Below are 18,377 nucleotides of genomic sequence, written 5' to 3' on the forward strand. Positions count from 1 at the left end.
TTGGATTCTAATAAAACGAGCGGTCAGAAAATAAATGAGATTATCATCATCACACTAAGAATCTGAACCCCCAAAGGGTAACAACCATTAAGTAATTGGTTTCTGAGTACCAAAACAAGGGACTTTTAAGTGGTAATATGGGTGTGTCCCGCCTTCAAAGAGGCCATAATCCAAATGTTACAGAAATGAGAATGGAATACATGCAAATTACATCTCTAGCTTCCAAAAATGAGTGAAACCCCAAAATAGAAAAGAAAACCTCCAAAAGAAAAATATTGAATAGAGGAATATAATGATAAATGGATTTCAAGTATGCCTTGAATCCAATGTGGGCACGTCGTAAAAAAAACTGATATTATGGGACTGTAGCCTTTTTATGTACACAAGCACCCTGTTTTACTCTCTGTAGATTCTGCAATAGAATCTGAGCTTTGGCCAAATGCTGGGATCATGAAGTGCAAAGAGCAGATCTTTGGCCACAAGGAATGTGTTGAATATATGAATGGTCAATTTGATTGGTCCGACTTCTAAAAAAATTTGTAACCTGAGGAACCTGACGGGGGTGGTGCTGGCGGCCGCCGGTTGGGAGTACGGCGGCTGGAGTTTGAGCCGGAGCTGACATCACCATTCTGTGCTGGGTCACTGTAATGCCGACTGTGACCATTAGAACCAGATCGAGACAAATCAGAGCTGTAGTCAACAGGTCCATTGGCTGCAGCATCAAATGCTGATCTCCAGTCATCACCACCGGATGGACCACTGGTTTTTGGGCTGCTTTCTGCAAATGAAGTAAAAACCAAATTTTTCAGAATTTCAAATAGGGGGATTCCATGGACCACAGTGAAATGGAGAGTTCGTAAAATGAAAAAGGAAAAGACACGGAAATTTGAAAAGCATAATGAGAAAGGGAAAAAATGAAACTTTTAACATAATTGTACTAACTTGAAAATGATAGCTAGATTTGCTTCCCTAATATTAGTTGTAAGAGTAAAAAGAAATGACTAAGTTCGAACAGATCAAGATATCCTAGGTCCAATAGCTACAATCATGATTAGATGTTCAAGCCAAACCCTATCTTCCTATTAAATGGACCTAAAGTTCCTAGCAAAAGCCGTCCTCGTTGAACTCATCAGCATCCAAAAACACAAAAAGATACCATTCATTTTACAAAATTCATTTTTTTCTAGAATTGAGAATAAAGTTCTTCAAGCCAAGAGACTTGTTTGATTATGTTTTCCAAAAACAGTTTCTCTGTATATGTTTCCAAAAGCAGTAAGAGCGAGCATTAATTCATTGATCCCTGTGTGTTCTGATCTATTCTGAAATCAGCCACATTTGTATACAAGTTTTATCAAACCGAAGACAAAAAAAAGTCAGTGTTTTCTTCCTTATCCTAATAATAGTTTGAAATTCTTGGACTTGATGCAGAAATTAGCAAAGAGAGAGCTAGGAATTTGTGTTTAAAAAGAGGCAATGGAGGCATAAACTTCATATACTTCCCATTTCATACCTGCTCCACCAACACCATTTGACCAGCTAGAGGCAGCAGCTGCCCGATTGTCATGAATGCTGAGTTGGCGAGTTAGTTTTGAAAGGAGGGAGGACTGCTTCTGGTAGCGCTCCCTCCTACGCTTTACATTCTGATCCTCTAGAAGGAGCTCTTCGATCCTTGCTGTGCTTTGTGCGCTGTCCAGACAAACAGAAAGGAGACATGATATATTTCCTAGGACAGTTATAATAAAGAACTTCATTTGATCAATCATTGCATACACAAAGAGAATTCATGCCATTGGCATAGAGGGGAGAGCAGAAAAAATGACTCTCAGGCCTGCTAGTGCATGGTACTGACTAGGATCAAATTCCACCTTTACATTATACAAATAAAAAGTAAAGGATGAGTTTGTGTATGGATTGTTTATTTATATGGGAATATCTCTTTACCTGATTGAGCTGTACAACTGATTTAGCATGTCTTCCTTAGCTTTCTCAACTTGGCAAAGAACAACTGCCTGCCAACCAATCGACCACATATTCAAGCATTTGTAAGTGACCAGATGTAAAGATGCAAAAATGAGAATTCAGGGACAAGTGCTTACTTTAGGGACATTAGCAGCCAGACTGTTTAAAACCGCTTCAACATAGCCACGCACTTCTTGAGACATCCATCGAAGTTCTTCTTCTGGGTCGGCAGGTCTTCGGACCATTGTATCCTGAAAAGCAATTTCAGATCAACAATCATACAAGGAACCATAATATAGGGGAACTAAATTGCTTATTTAAGGCATAATTTTAAAAAAAAAAATGTCAATAGGAGCTTCAATGTCCAAAAGATAAACAGCAGTCCCAAACTAAAGAAATTTCAAAAGTTAATCTACCAATAACTAGAATCGCATCAGGCACAAGTGTCATTAAATTTTCAAGAGATTTTAGCATTTAAACACAATTCACAAAGCCGAAGCATATACACTACAAGAGACAGCAGGCAGAAGGCACAAGTGAAAAACTCACCAGGGAACCATCAGAAAGACTTTGCCGCATGGTAAGACCACCTTCAGTGGATGCCCCTTTCATTTGACCCCCTTTGGAAGGTTGAATAACACTGCTTATCTTGTTTACCCATTCAACTTTATCTGCCATACTCTCTGCCTTAAGCACCACAGCACTGTGGGCTGCAAGATTAATTAAAAATTTGTTTTATTTAAAATTGTAAGTCAAAACAAAAACCAGAGGACTATCCACCTAAGTAGAGCACAATGAACTAGGACAAGAACAAACCTTTCAAAACTGTTTTATATGGAACCTTGCTCGTTATCTTGAAAACAAGACTGGTGTTCTTTCCTGAATCAGGCCCATTGGCCTTCTTATCCTTTGAACTTTTTCGGGGAGGTTCTTCCTCATCTGAAACCTCTTCTACGTTACATTCCTGCACGGCACATAAATGAAATGAGGCATGTTCAATAACTTGCACAGAAATCCAAAATTTTAATAATAATCCACTCTATAGCAAGAATGCATTTTTATGGTCATAATATAATTATTCTTATCAAAACATGGTAGTCACAAAGGCAATGTAAAATAAATCAAAATTATTTAAAACACTCCTACTGAAAACAAAATCCAGCATACAGTGTATCACAATTGGTTTTCCATCCATGCCTAGTGTTTGGATAAGGAAGGTTATGACCCAATTTATCAAAAAAAAAAAAGGTTATGACCCAATTTTCAAAAACGTTTAGGAGCCTATTTGCCTGTTTAAAATAGGGACAAGTCTCAAATTTGTGCACGTAGATAAATATAAAGGAAAAGGTTCTCCGGTATCTAGTAAACTTTTCAAGGAACCAACCTGGTTCCATGGTTCATAACCTTTCAAGGTTCCAGCTTGGTGCCATGGCTCATAACTAATTTTAGTATAAAAATAAATTTTAGTATGGTAAGATGTATAGGAATAAAGGAAAGTGGTTGAGGTGGGGATGTGAGAGGTTCTAGGTTAAAGTCCCAACATAGGCCAAAGCAAACCTTTAAAAAAGGGAAAAACCAAAATGAAAACAAACAAACAAAATATATATATGTGTGTGTGTGTGTGTGTGTGTGTGTGTGTGTGTGTGTGTGTGTGTAAATACAATAAGAAATTTATCAAAAAAATATGTATATAAATACAATAAGAAAATAGAGAGTACCAATAATGACCCTAATTTCCTTAACTAATGGAACCACTAAAATGAAATTCAAAACGATCCACCCACTGTTAGTTTCTTAGCTATAAGAAATACTTTATGAAAGGATTTCTCATTGCAATGTACCACTTTTTATGACATAGTGTGATGATGAAAGAAGAATGCAAGAAAAAGAGGCAAACAGTCTTGTCACTCATTTTGCACAAAAAGCAAATATCCAGAGAGAGAGGTTTCCTTTCTCTTGAATCTCAAAGCATTGAATTGATGTTCACCTCATCGTGAGCTCTCAACCAAATCAAAACACTTGAGGAAGAAACTTTTCCTTCAAAATCATTTTGGCAGGGAGCAAGCAGTTGTGCACACTTGAATCAAGAAACTATGAAATGTAAACAACAATTACACAAGAGTGCCACTATTTTCAAGAAACAAACAGAGATGATACAAAAAGTCCAAAATGATGGTCAACTCTTCAAGAATATTCAAGTAAGGTCATTTCCGAAACTTTTCTATCCTAGATACTACTTTAAAAAATTAAATTTCCAAAGAGCAATCAAGAAAAAAGCTGTAGAAAACATTCACTTGTTATAATTCAAAAAAAAATGGAGTGGGCATACACACTCAGATATATTAGCATCCAATATAAACCCAACTTTGCTTTCAATATTTACAATGGTTAAAATTTTGGCCACAACAGAACAAAAAATTCTGGTTATTGGTATTTATTGCAATCCATACCTCTAAAGTGATGACACCACGGAAATGCCTTTCCTCTTGCTTTTTGGTGTAACCAAGCTGTGAAACAAAAAGACAACCATATTGATGAAATACGGCACTCTGTCATTTTAAAATTCAATGATACATTTGATGGAGACAAAAATGGTGCAAACAACCAATGAAAGAATACAAAAAGGGTACATCCAGTGATGAACTGATACTTTACTAACCTTGCCAGTCTTTTCATTTAAAACAAACCATCGCCTGCTCCATCCATTAGTTTTTTCACTTTTCTTCAATAGAAAGCCTGTATATGTATAAAGTAAAAGGTTGGAGAGAGAGAGAGAGAGAGAGAGAGAGAGAGATGTTGATACAAGAGAAGATGCACAATACATGCCATTATACATGTAAGGGTGACTTCAGATATCCTTGGAAGCTTGATAACGTGATATAACAGATTCAAGAATTGGCTAGAAGTTCATACACACAGATTGTAAATTATCAAAACAGATTCTATTTTATATTATATTCCTTAGAAATATATAGTTGTACCAGTAAGCATCAAGTTCTGCACATGCCTGTACAGATACGACAACCACAACAAATATCAAAAAGGTATCCATGTGCTCAGCCCACACAGATCATTTCAATTGACAAACAAATAAGGAAATACCAATCAAAGAAAACTTAAACATGACCAAAAAGGAAAGGTATAGAAATGACTTAGAACCTCTGTAACTAGAAAATTTTTCCTCAAAAGCTGAAGCTACCATATAGAAACATACTACCATTTAAGGAAATGTTACATCCCCAAATGTTATTGCTTTTTGGGATCTTTGATGCTATAAAAATTAACACAATCCTAAGAGGGGTCTAGCCATTATATAGGGAAACACACACACCCCACAAAACACTGAACTGAGGATCCTCAAAAGTAGAGACAAAAGCAACTCACTATCAGTAAAATTACTAGCCTAATACTGAGCTGTACAGAAGCATACCTGCTGTGATCTCACCACCAGGACCAGCTATCTTCAAAGCTGAGCCCTCTTGTGTTTCTTTTTCTGACTGACCAGATTTATCCTTCATTGATTTCAAACTTCCTCCGGATTGCTGACCACCAGTTTGAGGACTAGTTGCCTAAGTATAAGGCCATAGTAGACAGTAAGAAGGGGATTATTTTTGACAAATGATTGGAAAGGAACTAAGAGAAAGGAGGCATTAACTCCATCAAACTACGATGATTTATACAAAGAAAAGAACTGCATCATAACAAGATGACCACTCATGCAACTTTGGTAACTCAGCAATATTTTTAAAATAATTCTTACTCATATTTGGATTAGAGAAAAATATTATACCCTATTCAAAATCGATTGCTCTGCCTCATGTCCTTTTTTTGAGGATCGGTTCTTCAGCTCTTCTTCCCGTCGCTGTCTCTCCATCCTAATATAAATTAAGCACATAAATCAAATAGATAAACCGTAGGCAAACATAAGCCACTCAATATATTGAGATCACTGGCATTATAGCATACATGTAAACAGCAGCATATGACAATGGCAAACCAGGAAGAGATGGCGAGATGGAGAGAGAGAGAGAGATGAATAAATCCATCAAACAAGGTATTTTTAATTCCTAAACATGAGGTGAAAATCCATCAAATAGGATGTATTAAATTTGTAAACATGAAATGGCTACTCTATGATTTTTAAGTTCGACAGTCTAAAACATAGATATGGCCTAAGAATGTTTTTTTTTTAGTTTACTGAAACAGTAACAATAATAGCTCAAAAGTTTCTACTTGTTGACAATGGATCCAAAATATAGGCTTATATCATATTCCCAGTACCTTCTTTGCACCAAACGAATGAAGTGTTGAGGGGGCACAAAAGCTCGCTCCATATCCACTAGGGCAACCACCATTTTCTTAGCTTCATTCTTGAACACATCTAGTGCAGCAGTTGCAATTGCCACGACCTAATAAAAATAAAAAATAAAAAATCAAATAGATTTTTTAGGTATGAAGGATTAAAATTACGCACAATCCTGAATATATAAATAAATACTGCCAGCACAAGAACAGGTGCGCAATCAAAGAAAATATACCTCTCTCTTGAAAGGAGGATATCTCCCCAGACCTGGCGTAGCATTTGCAGCAGCAGAAACTACATCTACCAGGACACGGTGCACCTATGTTTCATAGTCATCAATATGCAACAAACACAGCAGGTGGTTAAAGAATTCCATTCAATGGGCCACATAGACATCAAATAACAAAGGGAAAAGTCAAGTATTAGGCAAAGGTTTGAGTATCATTAAAAGTATGTATAGGGTTTCCTATTTGGAAATACATACGACGGTAAAAAAGGTGGTGGCGAAATAAAGAATGAAAGATTCATTGGTAAAACTGCAGAGAGAAATGCTAGTATCTTTGAGGATAGATGGAGGTCCATGGAGGCTACTTGAAATAATTTACTCCTCGTCCTCCTTTTGAGCATCTGTCACTTATCCTTTTGCAAGTACTTCTTTGAACTTTCTATTGCTAGATAGGAAAAATGTTTGCTCCTCCAAGAGATCACCTGGGAAGACTATGTATGATTGGTTACCTCCATTAAGTTAAATTTTAAAGGTCATTCTTTAGGTAATCCTAAACAATTAGGAATACAAGCTATGGTGCAGTACAAAGGGCTTATCTAAACCTGCTGTACTGGGTTTAGCTACCAAAGGCAAAGATACTAACATTACTAGGGGGCTTACAGGGTAAATATTTGTGTCAATCCAACCTCAATTTAGAAAGAGATTTTTCTGTTGTTATTTCTTAGGCCGCCTGTTAGAAGAGAGGCTCATAGAAGTTAAATGATTGTTTTCACAAAATGGGATGCTCTTATCTTGGGTTCCTTTGCTCAGCTAATCAAGCTAGAACAATTACCCAAACAAGGAGCAAACCAGTTAGTTTATTCTATTGGAGGCTTCTTTCCTCCCTAATTGCATAGAGCATTTGTAATGTGCGCATATTCTTTTTCTGCTTATAGTTTGTGCATACATTTCTATTCTCTGATTAGCTTGCACATTCCAGAAGGTTTATACATCCAACTTTTATTTTCCATTCAATGTAATGAATATGTTTGTTTTCAATTAAAAAAAGAAAAAAAAGTTGTCAAATTACCCCTCCAGAATGGCTATAGTTTTTCTAGAACAAAGAGGGTTGTGGCAGTATCATCAAGTTATCAGGGGTGAAATTTGAATTATGGTATCAAAGAGGAGCATGAAGACTGAACATTTACACAAAGAAGGCAGAAGCAGCAAAGCATCTGAAATATCAAAAGCAACTCTGCAAGGCTATTCAAATCCATTCTTCAAAAGAAGGGGAAACTCAGAACTTATGAATAATTATCCTTACCTCATCAACACAAAGCCGTGATGGCTCTTTTGCAAGCTCCAAGACACCTTTTATTAACGATCTCAAACCTTTCTCAGGAGATATAAGATATGGTTGATAACCATCAGCTTCTAACACAATCTGTGACCAAATGGGGGAAAATCACTCAAAGTAATTAGACCTCAAAAATAATCCAAAATATAGTATAAAATTGAGACCGAACAACACAATGATAGATACCCTTTTGACATTGTTGATGTCAAAATGCCTGTCTAAAGGGAGCTGCTTGATCCTGTTAGGAAAATTCCCCTCAAAACTGGCTACAACCTTCCAACCAGCACCCTGCCACGTAAATGTAACATATAAAATTTAAGAACGAATAATCATAGCACTAAATATTGCTATAACTATAAGTACAGGATAGGAAAGAATTATGATATTGAATTCCATTGCAGGGTTTATCATACTATGAGAATGATAGGACAGTGGCGTGCTATGAATGCCATTGAGCAGTTTATAATACTGTGAGAATGATTCAAATTCCCACCATGACTAATTCAATTTCTCATAATCCTAGAAACTCAAGGTCAGAAATTTTCTAGTCAGGCAGAGTTACAAAAAAGAGGCTAACCTGCTCATCTGCCTCCCTCTTTTTTTCAATCTCATTCTTATTAAAACAGGTTATCAAAAAAAAAAAAATGCAAAAACACTTTTGACATCCATCTGAGAAATCCCAAAATATGTGATATAAACATGGCAGCTCAAAACCATATTCCATGCAAAAACAGAAGAAAGAGATATATGCTTTCATAGTTACAACAATGCTACCACTCTTTTTCACATACATCTGAGAAATCCCAAAACATGTGATATAAAAATACAATCTATGCGCCACTACTCCTAAACTGTTCATTCCTTCTCAATTTTTGACTGAACGATACTGAGAAAATGGGGTATTTGTTCTAACCAAGCATTCCTTTGCAATAGCAGAATTCTCTGAAAACCACCTTCCTTCTTCTTCTTTTTTCTCTCTTTTTCTTTTCTTTTTTTTTTTCTGATGGGCAATTTTCTTCATTTCATACTCTGAAAACCAAAGATCATCTCATCTATACATTTTCTAACCTCTTTCATTTTAATATCCATTAACAGATTTGTATGAGCATTTTTGGCAGTAAGGAGGTATATTCTTCCCTAGTTTTGCATATAACAATATTAGTATTTGCAAGAGAATGTGCACACATTAAAAAATTGACTCACCTCACCCCCTGCAATGTGCAGGAGGAACTTATCCTCAAATTCACGGCAAAGTTCCAAAGCTATAGCCCTAGTGCCTTCAGAACTATGGACCATTTGTTCACCAAGCCTTGCTAACTCATCCCCAACTATTTGGGACTTTCCTTGTAACCTACAGAAGGGTAAAGAAATGGAGATATTAGGAACTCAAGGAGAATAACTGTCATAGTCCGGAGACGAAAAATCTATATGTGTTCCTGAGCTGTGGTATCAGAAGAAGTTTATGACCAACTGATTAGAAATGAGGTATCATATCAAAGTTGTAGTAGTACACTGAGATATGGAATTGTTAACAAATGAAAACCTATCCGATGCAATGGGTCAAGTGGGATGTGAGCAGCACTCTACAATGCAAATACTCACAGAACTTGAATCAGAAAATACTATTGTACAAGAGAGGCAAATATGATTACCAACTTACAGCTTCAGTAAGTTAGAAAATTTGTTTTATCATTTTTACATATTTTAAAACACAAAATCGCTTGGTGAACATTGTCTTTGAAAAGATGTCTATGAAGAAATTTTCAGTCACTTATCTTACATCCTAAATCCATTATTTAAAAATTGTTTTTTAAAAAAATAAACTATATAGAGGCAATGCTTTTATCATACAAAGTAACCATATTTCAGTAAGTTAGAAAATTTGTTTTATCATTTTTACATATTTTAAAACACAAAATCGCTTGGTGAACATTGTCTTTGAAAAGATGTCTATGAAGAAATTTTTAGTCACTTATCTTACATCCTAAATCCATTATTTAAAAATTGTTTTTTAAAAAAATAAACTATATAGAGGCAATGCTTTTATCATACAAAGTAACCATATTTCAGTAAAAAAAAAATGACGGAAAGGGACATTACATGAAAAGAAAAAAGAAGAGAACCAGTAGAAAAGACAAAAGAAAAAAATATATATTGAACAATTTCTCAAAAACATGTACCCAGAAAGGAGGTTTGGAAGTCGGACTTTCATACGACTGCGTATTTGCTGAGCCAGGGCATCCACTAAAGCTATTCTGCCAAGCTTACTTTGAGGGGCTCCAGTCAGTATGGATTTAAGACTCTCACTCTCAGCCCTCCAAGCAGTTTCTAAAGAGTTCTCAGAACCAACAGATCCAGACTGTGCAGAGGCAATTGAAACAGATTGCCCAATTAAAGCAACCCATGGCATTTCAGATGTACTTCTAGGACCCTGATTTAACAGGAGAGCCTGAACAGCAGCAAGGATTTTCTGGTCTGATGCAGCTTGATCTATTTTACTAATTACACCGATTGTTCTTGTACCTACATACAAATAAATTAATTAATTAGATAAGAAAAAAAAATGAATAGAAAACTCATTTTAAAAAATATTGAGATTACCATCTCCATCATATTCCTTGGCAATTTTGAGAGCTCGAGATGAAGCAATTTCGGGTGCCTGGGCAGCAGGTACAATAACCAGCAAAATGGCATCATTGTGCTGAGCATAGTCACTCACCTAAAACAAGAGGACCAGCCAAAGCATTATTAACACTATTATTTATGGCTTTGAGCATACAAATTTAGCATCCATCATATACAATAAGTAGACTAGATAATCATATCACCAAGAATACTAAAGAGAAATCAATAAGATAAACTGATAAACTGATGCCTAATATAAATTGAGACCACATCCACTCCCAAAAACTTAAGCTAATGGGGGGTAGAGGTAGCCCCACACATAAGGCCCAACCAATACTGGTAATTAACTAATGTAGAACATTGGACTTCCGTTTGTCCTACATCAGACACCCTCACTCAATTGTTGAAGCCCACATCAGCAAGCACAAGGTGAGCTTGGCCAAAACTCACTCTAATACCAAATGATATGGGACCACATACACTCCCAAAAGCTTAAGCTAATGGGGGTATTAGTCCCACATATAACGTCCAACCAACGTTGGTAATCAACTGATGTGAGACATTAGACTTTTGTCCGTCTTACGTAAATGCTCAGCCATACATAAATCTCTAAATTGTGATGTGGAATAGAACAATAGCCACCACTTACCAATGTCTCATCCATAATCCGTTGATCCAATCCAGGCAAATCAACCAGTTTCAGAGGAGGTGCTGTGAATAAATCGTGTTAGATTAGAAATTAAAGAACTAGACCAAAATGAACAAACTAAAAATTATATGTAAAAAGCCAATGATCTCAAACTAAAGTTGAAGTTAACTTGTAATCATTTTTTTAAGAAAGAAAATGCAATCAACAATAGACTGCCTACATGTGCACGTTGCTAAAACTTTTTTCCAGTCTATATAAGGCAAGCAATGCAAAGGACCATATCAGCATTCAGGGCTTACCAGACAATAATTCTTGTTACTAAACTATCTAGTTGTAGTTATGTTACTCTAATTGCACATGCTTCCACAGAAGGTAACTCCATATACTTGCATTTCCAATTTTCATGTATATCCCTAAGATAAGTAAATGCTATTAATGCAATACTTACAAAAGTTTATATACAATTCCAATTTGATAATAATGCAATCTCTCAGAAAACTAAGCTATAGAACCCACACATCTATCCAATGATTAATAAGAAAAGACTCCAAACCATCCAATATTACCAACCTGTACTTGTCCGTAGCTTCAAATATATTTCATCTCGGCTCTTGCCTGAGGCACCCTTACTCAGCCTGTCCTGGAGAGAATGTCGAAGAGCACCTGCAATAAGACAAACAGAGAAGTTAAATAACAACCATAACAATCCAATAATGCATTTTCAAGGTTCTTCATAAATCAAGAATGCATCCAAATGGAAAGCTAATTATTAAACTCAACCATGGTGCAAATTCAGAAATCTCCCCTCATGCTACTGGCTATATGCCTGACCTTCTATGTCAGTATGCTTTTGCCTTCAAATCTAACAGCCTTTAACACCTTAACTTCATGCACTTAAACATTCTTATTGTCCCTAATTTTTCAAACAAGCAGAAAATAGTATTATATTTTTATCGCATGGTCAACTTTTCTCAAATCACTACATAAGTGATACCAATATCATAAAGTTAACCTAAAGGAAACTTGGAAATAACTATAAATAATGAAATTCAATTCAATGGGTTTGATTAAGTTACACTTTGATAGGTTTGCTCTAAGTAACCCCAGCCAGCTAGGAATTTGAGGTGTGATTTGGGATCACCATAATAAAGTATTGAAAGCCTTCTCTAAACCAGTTTGAGAGGGATTGGCTGAGATAGAGATTTTAGCTCCTTTGGAGGGTTGTCACAAGCCAAGGTTTGGAAATACAACATGTGGCTTCTTTGAATCCTAGATCTACCTAGCACCTTTGGTTGTTCCTTCTCTTGGTCCCTATGTTCAGTTAATGATATTTCGGATCAATTAGACAGAACGTGGAGCCAACCAAATGGTTCCTTTTGTAAGGGATTTTTTACTCCTTTGAGTTGCATATTGTTGGCATACTATGTACAGTTTCTAGTTTGATCCTTGATTTGTATAGCTATCTTACTCCTTTTGTTAGGTATTCCCTTTTTTTTATCATCCTTTGTATTTTTGGAAGGATTTCTCATCCTTTGCTTGTGCTTAAAATTCATGGTTTTTCTTTTTTTGTAAGTTTTAATAATGAAAAAAAAAAATTAATCAGAATTCCATTATGTCATCATAAGACCAGTGAAGATTTCTCATACTAAGGTTCAATGAAAAAATAAGCCATGTTAAATCACTAAGCCCCTGAAGACAAAGGTTACATGGAGTTTATTAAAAGTACTAACTTGCAGAAACTTGTTGAGATTTGTTGTCAATTTGTAAGATGATCGACTTGCTGCTTAAGGAACCATCCTTTTGTAAATCAATACATATTGGAGCCCGAGTAGCACCATTTTCTCCAGTAGGCTGGATGAAAAAAAGGAAAGAAATGTCAGGATAAACAAAAAAACTTTAATCAATTCCCATGAGTAAAGATGTGCAAAATCACACAAAGTAATGTAACTTACCAAAACAGGATGTCCAATCAAACTGTTCAAAACTGCAGATTTACCAGCACCCTAAGTAATTAGTGCAGAAACAGGGAAAAAACTATCAGGATCTTCATAGAACCAAAAACTACTGTTGCATAATACAAGCATACTTAAGAAGCAAAAAACAGAAAAATAAGATCCATTCAGCAATTCAATTAATCAATTTCAACACTCATAAAACAAGTACCACATGATCAAGCCATACTACCTTAATTAGGCTCTCACACCTCCTAGTCAGCTGATAAAAATTCTTGGGGACCATTATCGTGATTGAGGATTCAGTAGTGAAACAAACCATCAAGAGAGAAAAGACTTTAAGTCCACACAAAATGGAGTAAATCTCATGAAGCTCATTCACGGAAGTTCTAAAATTCTTTCTACCTGATGAAACAATAACCTTTAAGGGGGTGTTTGGTACGTCGGAATAGGGAATGAAAATAATATTTTGTTTCCTTTCCTATTTTTTAGTGGAATGGAATGAATTTGATGATTTCATTTCTAGCATTTGGATGAACTTAGGAATGCAAGATTGGAATGATTATTTGTTTCCATTCCAATGTTTGACAATAATAGGAATGGAAATGAAAAAGAAATAAATTTACAATAATATCCTTACATATAATTTAAAATATTTTTTTATTTTTACTTTTATTTTAAAAAAAATAAAATTTGAGAGGTTTTTGTTATTAAATAATAAGACTAAAAAATATATATATACTCAATAAATAAAAAATTAACCATAAAAAATTGTATAACCCTAATGCACAAATATTCAATTATTATTTTTATTAAAAATTTGAATAATTTGTCATGCTTAAGTAGTTATAAAATTATATTTTTCAAAAAAAAATTATTTATTATAATATTTAAATTCTCAAAGCTAGCAAATGTTTTTCCTATTTTCAAAAGAGGAAGTAAAAGAATTCAAATTTATTCTAATTTTCAACAAGTATCATATCCGATAAAATCCCTAACCTTAAAAAATTTCCATTAATACAAGATAAAGAAACATCAAAGATTCCAAACATAAATTAATAAAAAAAAAAAATTAATCGATTCATAGAGAAGAAGAAACATGTATAAAGAAGTAGAAGAAGAAAGAGAAAATAAGGTAAACCTGATCGAAGATGTAGAAGAGAGTTTGCAGAACCTAGTTGCAGCAAACAATGACGAATCCTAGATCCAACAATCAAAATGAACATCCAAAACCCTATAAATTAGAAATTGATTTTTTTTTTTTTTAAATATCGTGGCAGGTTTAATTGATTCAATTTGGAAGAATCACTTGTTGCAGAGAATTGGATGATGAGTAGGTCTCTAGCTTTGCAAAGAAGATAAGAAGTGGATGATGAATGGATCTCTACCTTTACAAAGAAGATAAACATCGGGTTTGAATAACAAGATAAGAGGGTAAAATAGTAATTTAGGTTATTTTATATTATCAAATAGGTTTAATGAATCAGAATACCACCTACTTTTAATGAATGCAAATCCGACTCATAAGTTGGATTTGATTTCTGCCGGAATAATTTTTTATTTCATTTCCGCCTTCTTAACATTTATCCAAACATAGGAATAAGGGAGAAAAGGAATGAGATGTCTATTCCCACTCCCTATTCCCATGTACCAAACACCCCCTAAATGGAAAGGTTTCATGATGCCTTTTCCTAATCATCAAAAAATGCAGCAATAAAACCTTCCAAAATAGCAGAAATGTGAAAGAGGGCATACTAAGGCTTGCTTGAATAAATTTTTCCAAATGGAAAATGCTTTTATCTTTTTCTAGTAATCACTAACCACTAAGTGAAAAATGCCCCAGGCAATCTATGAGCAAATGATGAACTCTCTTAGTCACAAAACAGACATGTTACAGAAAAAAGGCTTTAGGCATCTCTTTCTTTGAAGCTTGCCACAAGCAACCATCCAAGCTATGGCTTTTTTTACTTACAAGGCCTTTCTCAGATCCAAGTTAATTGAGAGGAAAAAGGTAGTCATCATGATAGGTGAAAAATAATTAAAAACGGGACTCCTACATCTAATCTTGTCAGGCCAACAATATGGCTAGTCTGATGAATAATTCCTCTCCTCTAACCTTCCTACATCTATAGTAAAGCTGACTAGGAACAACAGTATGTAGGACAATAAGGCCATATGATGAACTATGAACGTAGATTCCAATAAATGACTCCAGCTTCTAACCCAGTTTAGCTAAGCATAAAGCGCAAGTGTTATATGGTACTCTACTGATTCAACTCAGAAGGCACTTGTTATATCCCAGACTAACACAGAGGGGAATTCTGATGACAAGGATGGGAAGAAGGTATCAAGAAGGCCCCTACATCCTATTGTTGGCTCACAATGAAGTAGGAGTTCACTTCATATCTTCCTCCTCTCCTAATCTTCAAACTATTACTTTTTGGAAATAATATGTGGGTTCTTTGGCAGGCCAATGTTCTTTGGTGCACCTTCAGTTAGGGCTTTTCGTATATTTTTTTCATTTCAATATGTGTGTGTGTGTGCGTGTGTGTGTGTGGATTACCTTTCTCAGTTCAAGGAATAAATTGTATCAAGATCATCACCACAACTCTATCATTTCTTGCATTTCTGTCAATCCATTTCAACGCATTCACATTGGATACATTCATATCTTGAACAATTTAGTGATTACCTAACTAAAATCTTGTGTCCAGACCCACTGGTGGCCTCATATTGGTCTAAGAAGATTCTTCCCCTTTTTTTGATAAAAGATTCTTCCCTTTAACTAGATAGACATTCAATTACCAGTTACTCTCAGACGCAGTTCTCCACTTCATTCATCCTACTCTCTAATTGTATGAGCAAAGTCCCAAATTACCCACCCTGACAGGCAATCTGTCCAATGTAACAAAAATGGGCACATTTGGGCATCTCTTTTCCATTGATTTCCAATACATCCTGATTTCTACTTCTAGTCGTGAAATTAAGGTCCAATACTCCACATAAATACATGCATTAATCCTGCTTAACCATAAGCCTTTATGTTCTAAAACATCCATCTCAAGGTTCATCAACTAGAACTTTATCAAATTTTTAGGTAATGTTTTTTTGGCTAATTCAAACAAGCATGGAACCATATCCCCACTCTTATCTCTTGCCTCTTGATCCAACATGAGGGGCTTCAAGTAAAAGCACCACATGCATAAAGAACATAGACGAATGGAAATTTGAACATCTACCCGACTAAAATCTTGTGTCCAAACCCATCAGTGGCCTCATAGTGGTCTAAGAAGATTCTTACCTTTCATTCATCCTACTCTCTAATTGTACGAGCAAAGTCCCAAACAACCCACCCTTCTAGACAATCTGTCCAACGTAACAGGCCACCTTTGGCCATCTCTTTTCCATTGATTTCCAATACATCCTGATTTCTACTTCTAGTCATGAAATTGCTCCAATACTCCATATAAAATCATGTGTTAGTCCTGCTTAACCATAAGCCTTTATGTTTAAAGCATCCCTCTCAAGGTTCATCAACTAGAACTTTATCAAATTTTTAGGTAACATTTTTTTGGCTAATTCAAACAAGCATGGAACCCCCATATCCCCACTCTTACCCCTTGCCACTTGGTCCAACCATGAGGAGCATCAAATAAAATTACAAAATGCTTAAAGAACATATAGGAATGGAAATTTGAGAAACAAGGAAAAAAAAAAAACACAAAAGTCCTATCATTTTACCCTAAACCCTAGGGAGAACACAATTTATAGATTCAAATTCCATTGTTCGTCCAAAAGCTAGTGTCAAGAAGTTAACGGAGTATAATGCAAACAACGTTTTCTTTCTCACCTTTAACCGTTCTCACATACCAAAAACGCATTCTTCCCCTGTCCTTAACATTAAGGAAATGAAAAAATAAAGTAGATGAAAGTTTTGAATCCTAGATTTTAATTTATTTAGAACTCAACTTCTCATATAATGAGATGACTTTTTCTTCTTTTCTCCACCTTAGTTTTTGTATCCGAAACCAATACAACATAAAACATAAGATTCTAAATTCCATTCCCCCCATTTTTCAAACAACCAAATAGAGCTAAAAACATCTCTCTTTTTCAGAACTTAATCCCATTGAATACCAACGCCATCAACAACCAAAAAATAGCCAGATCCAAAGATCCATCACTCCGAATACATAAATCAAAATTCAACCACCAAAATAAAATCACACTAAATCAATAATAACATCCACAAATACAAATCCACAGTCCAGACAGATACTACCAACGGACAGATTAACTTACGACATTTCCAAGAGCAACAACGTTAAGAAAAGTCGAACCCCTGCGAGAAGAACTGGAACTCGAATTCTCGTCCACATCTTCATCCGCCAGCAGCGCCGCGGCCTGGCGCATAGACTCTGACAGCTGCACGAGCTCGTCGATCGCCTCCATGAGATCAACCAAACAATCAAACAATCCAACAATCGATCAAACCCTGGGTGAATTCGAAACCGAGATCGAGGAGATCGAAGCAACAACCGGAACAGACAAAATCAAAACCCTAGGTTGAAAATTCAACGAAGACAAACAAAAAAAAAAAAAAACAATAGCAGAAATCGGAGATCTGCGTGGATCGAGGCGCGAGAGATTGGGAGACTTTGAGATTCAGAGAATCGAGAGGTTCCGGGAGAAAAAAAGTTAAACGTAAACGAAGAAGCCCCCTCTCTCTCCTCTCCTTCTCTCTCTCTTGATTTGAATGTTTGTTCCACTCTCTCGCGTTTTGAATTCAATGTATTTTTGTCTAACTCGTTTTGATTTTTTTCCTTTCCTTTTTTTTTTTTTTAAATTCTCTTTTTCAACTCTCTGTTCTTTATTGGTTTTGGTTTCACTGATTTTCCTTTGTCGTTAAGGAAATGGTATCCAAGTCTATAGCCCCAAGCCCAAGCTCATACCAAAAGAATGTATAGTGTTTAAACGTTCATATATTTTGGCTTTTTCTTTATTATTTTCTTTTTCCTTTTTATCCTTTTTCGCTAACGTTCTAAAATTTATGAGCAGCTGTTTTTAGTCTTACATAATTTCTTTAATAGTAAAAAGGAACTAATTTTGACGTTGTACATGGAGAAAACGCGGATGGGTTAATGGATTTTTCATTTATTATTACCATATTTTATTAATTAACTTAAAAAGGTCACGAAAAATGATAATATATTAAGATTGCATTGACGAGTATTTGGAAGTGTTTTAAGTTATCTCTACATGTTTAATTTTTTAAAAGCATTATTTAAATTTTATTAAATATTTAATTATTTTAAAAAAGTGTTTTT

The 18,377-nt window shown here is 35.2% G+C and overlaps 1 protein-coding gene across 1 annotated transcript; it reads right to left on the minus strand.

The window, feature by feature from the left end:
* Window positions 1-26: 26 nt before the first annotated feature.
* LOC117906745 (dynamin-2A-like) lies at window positions 27-17,843 on the minus strand. The gene is made up of 22 exons (XM_034819917.1): window positions 17,353-17,843; window positions 13,051-13,101; window positions 12,829-12,949; window positions 11,669-11,761; window positions 11,099-11,160; window positions 10,426-10,543; window positions 10,005-10,347; window positions 9,028-9,175; window positions 8,011-8,112; window positions 7,792-7,911; window positions 6,498-6,581; window positions 6,241-6,368; window positions 5,750-5,834; window positions 5,390-5,528; window positions 4,619-4,695; window positions 4,410-4,466; window positions 2,776-2,923; window positions 2,509-2,669; window positions 2,097-2,210; window positions 1,942-2,009; window positions 1,511-1,686; window positions 27-778 (listed from the first exon to the last, which is right to left on the minus strand). The coding sequence occupies exons 1-22, from the start codon at window positions 17,500-17,502 to the stop codon at window positions 528-530; spliced, it is 2,796 nt and encodes a 931-aa protein (XP_034675808.1). The 5' UTR covers window positions 17,503-17,843; the 3' UTR covers window positions 27-527.
* Window positions 17,844-18,377: the final 534 nt, after the last annotated feature.

The sequence above is a fragment of the Vitis riparia genome, chromosome 18 (assembly GCF_004353265.1).
Source record: "Vitis riparia cultivar Riparia Gloire de Montpellier isolate 1030 chromosome 18, EGFV_Vit.rip_1.0, whole genome shotgun sequence".
NCBI lineage: Eukaryota > Viridiplantae > Streptophyta > Magnoliopsida > Vitales > Vitaceae > Vitis > Vitis riparia.

Bases quoted from the DNA above. Each gene is read 5' to 3' on its own strand.
- LOC117906745 (XM_034819917.1), bottom strand. From the start codon at position 17,502: ATGGAGGCGATCGACGAGCTCGTGCAGCTGTCAGAGTCTATGCGCCAG. The intron at 12,950-13,050 runs GTAAGTTACATT...TTTTTCATCCAG, and splicing joins TGATTGGACATCCTGTTTTG to CCTACTGGAGAAAATGGTGC. The intron at 11,161-11,668 runs GTTGGTAATATT...ATTTATTCACAG, and splicing joins GAAGCTACGGACAAGTACAG to CACCTCCTCTGAAACTGGTT.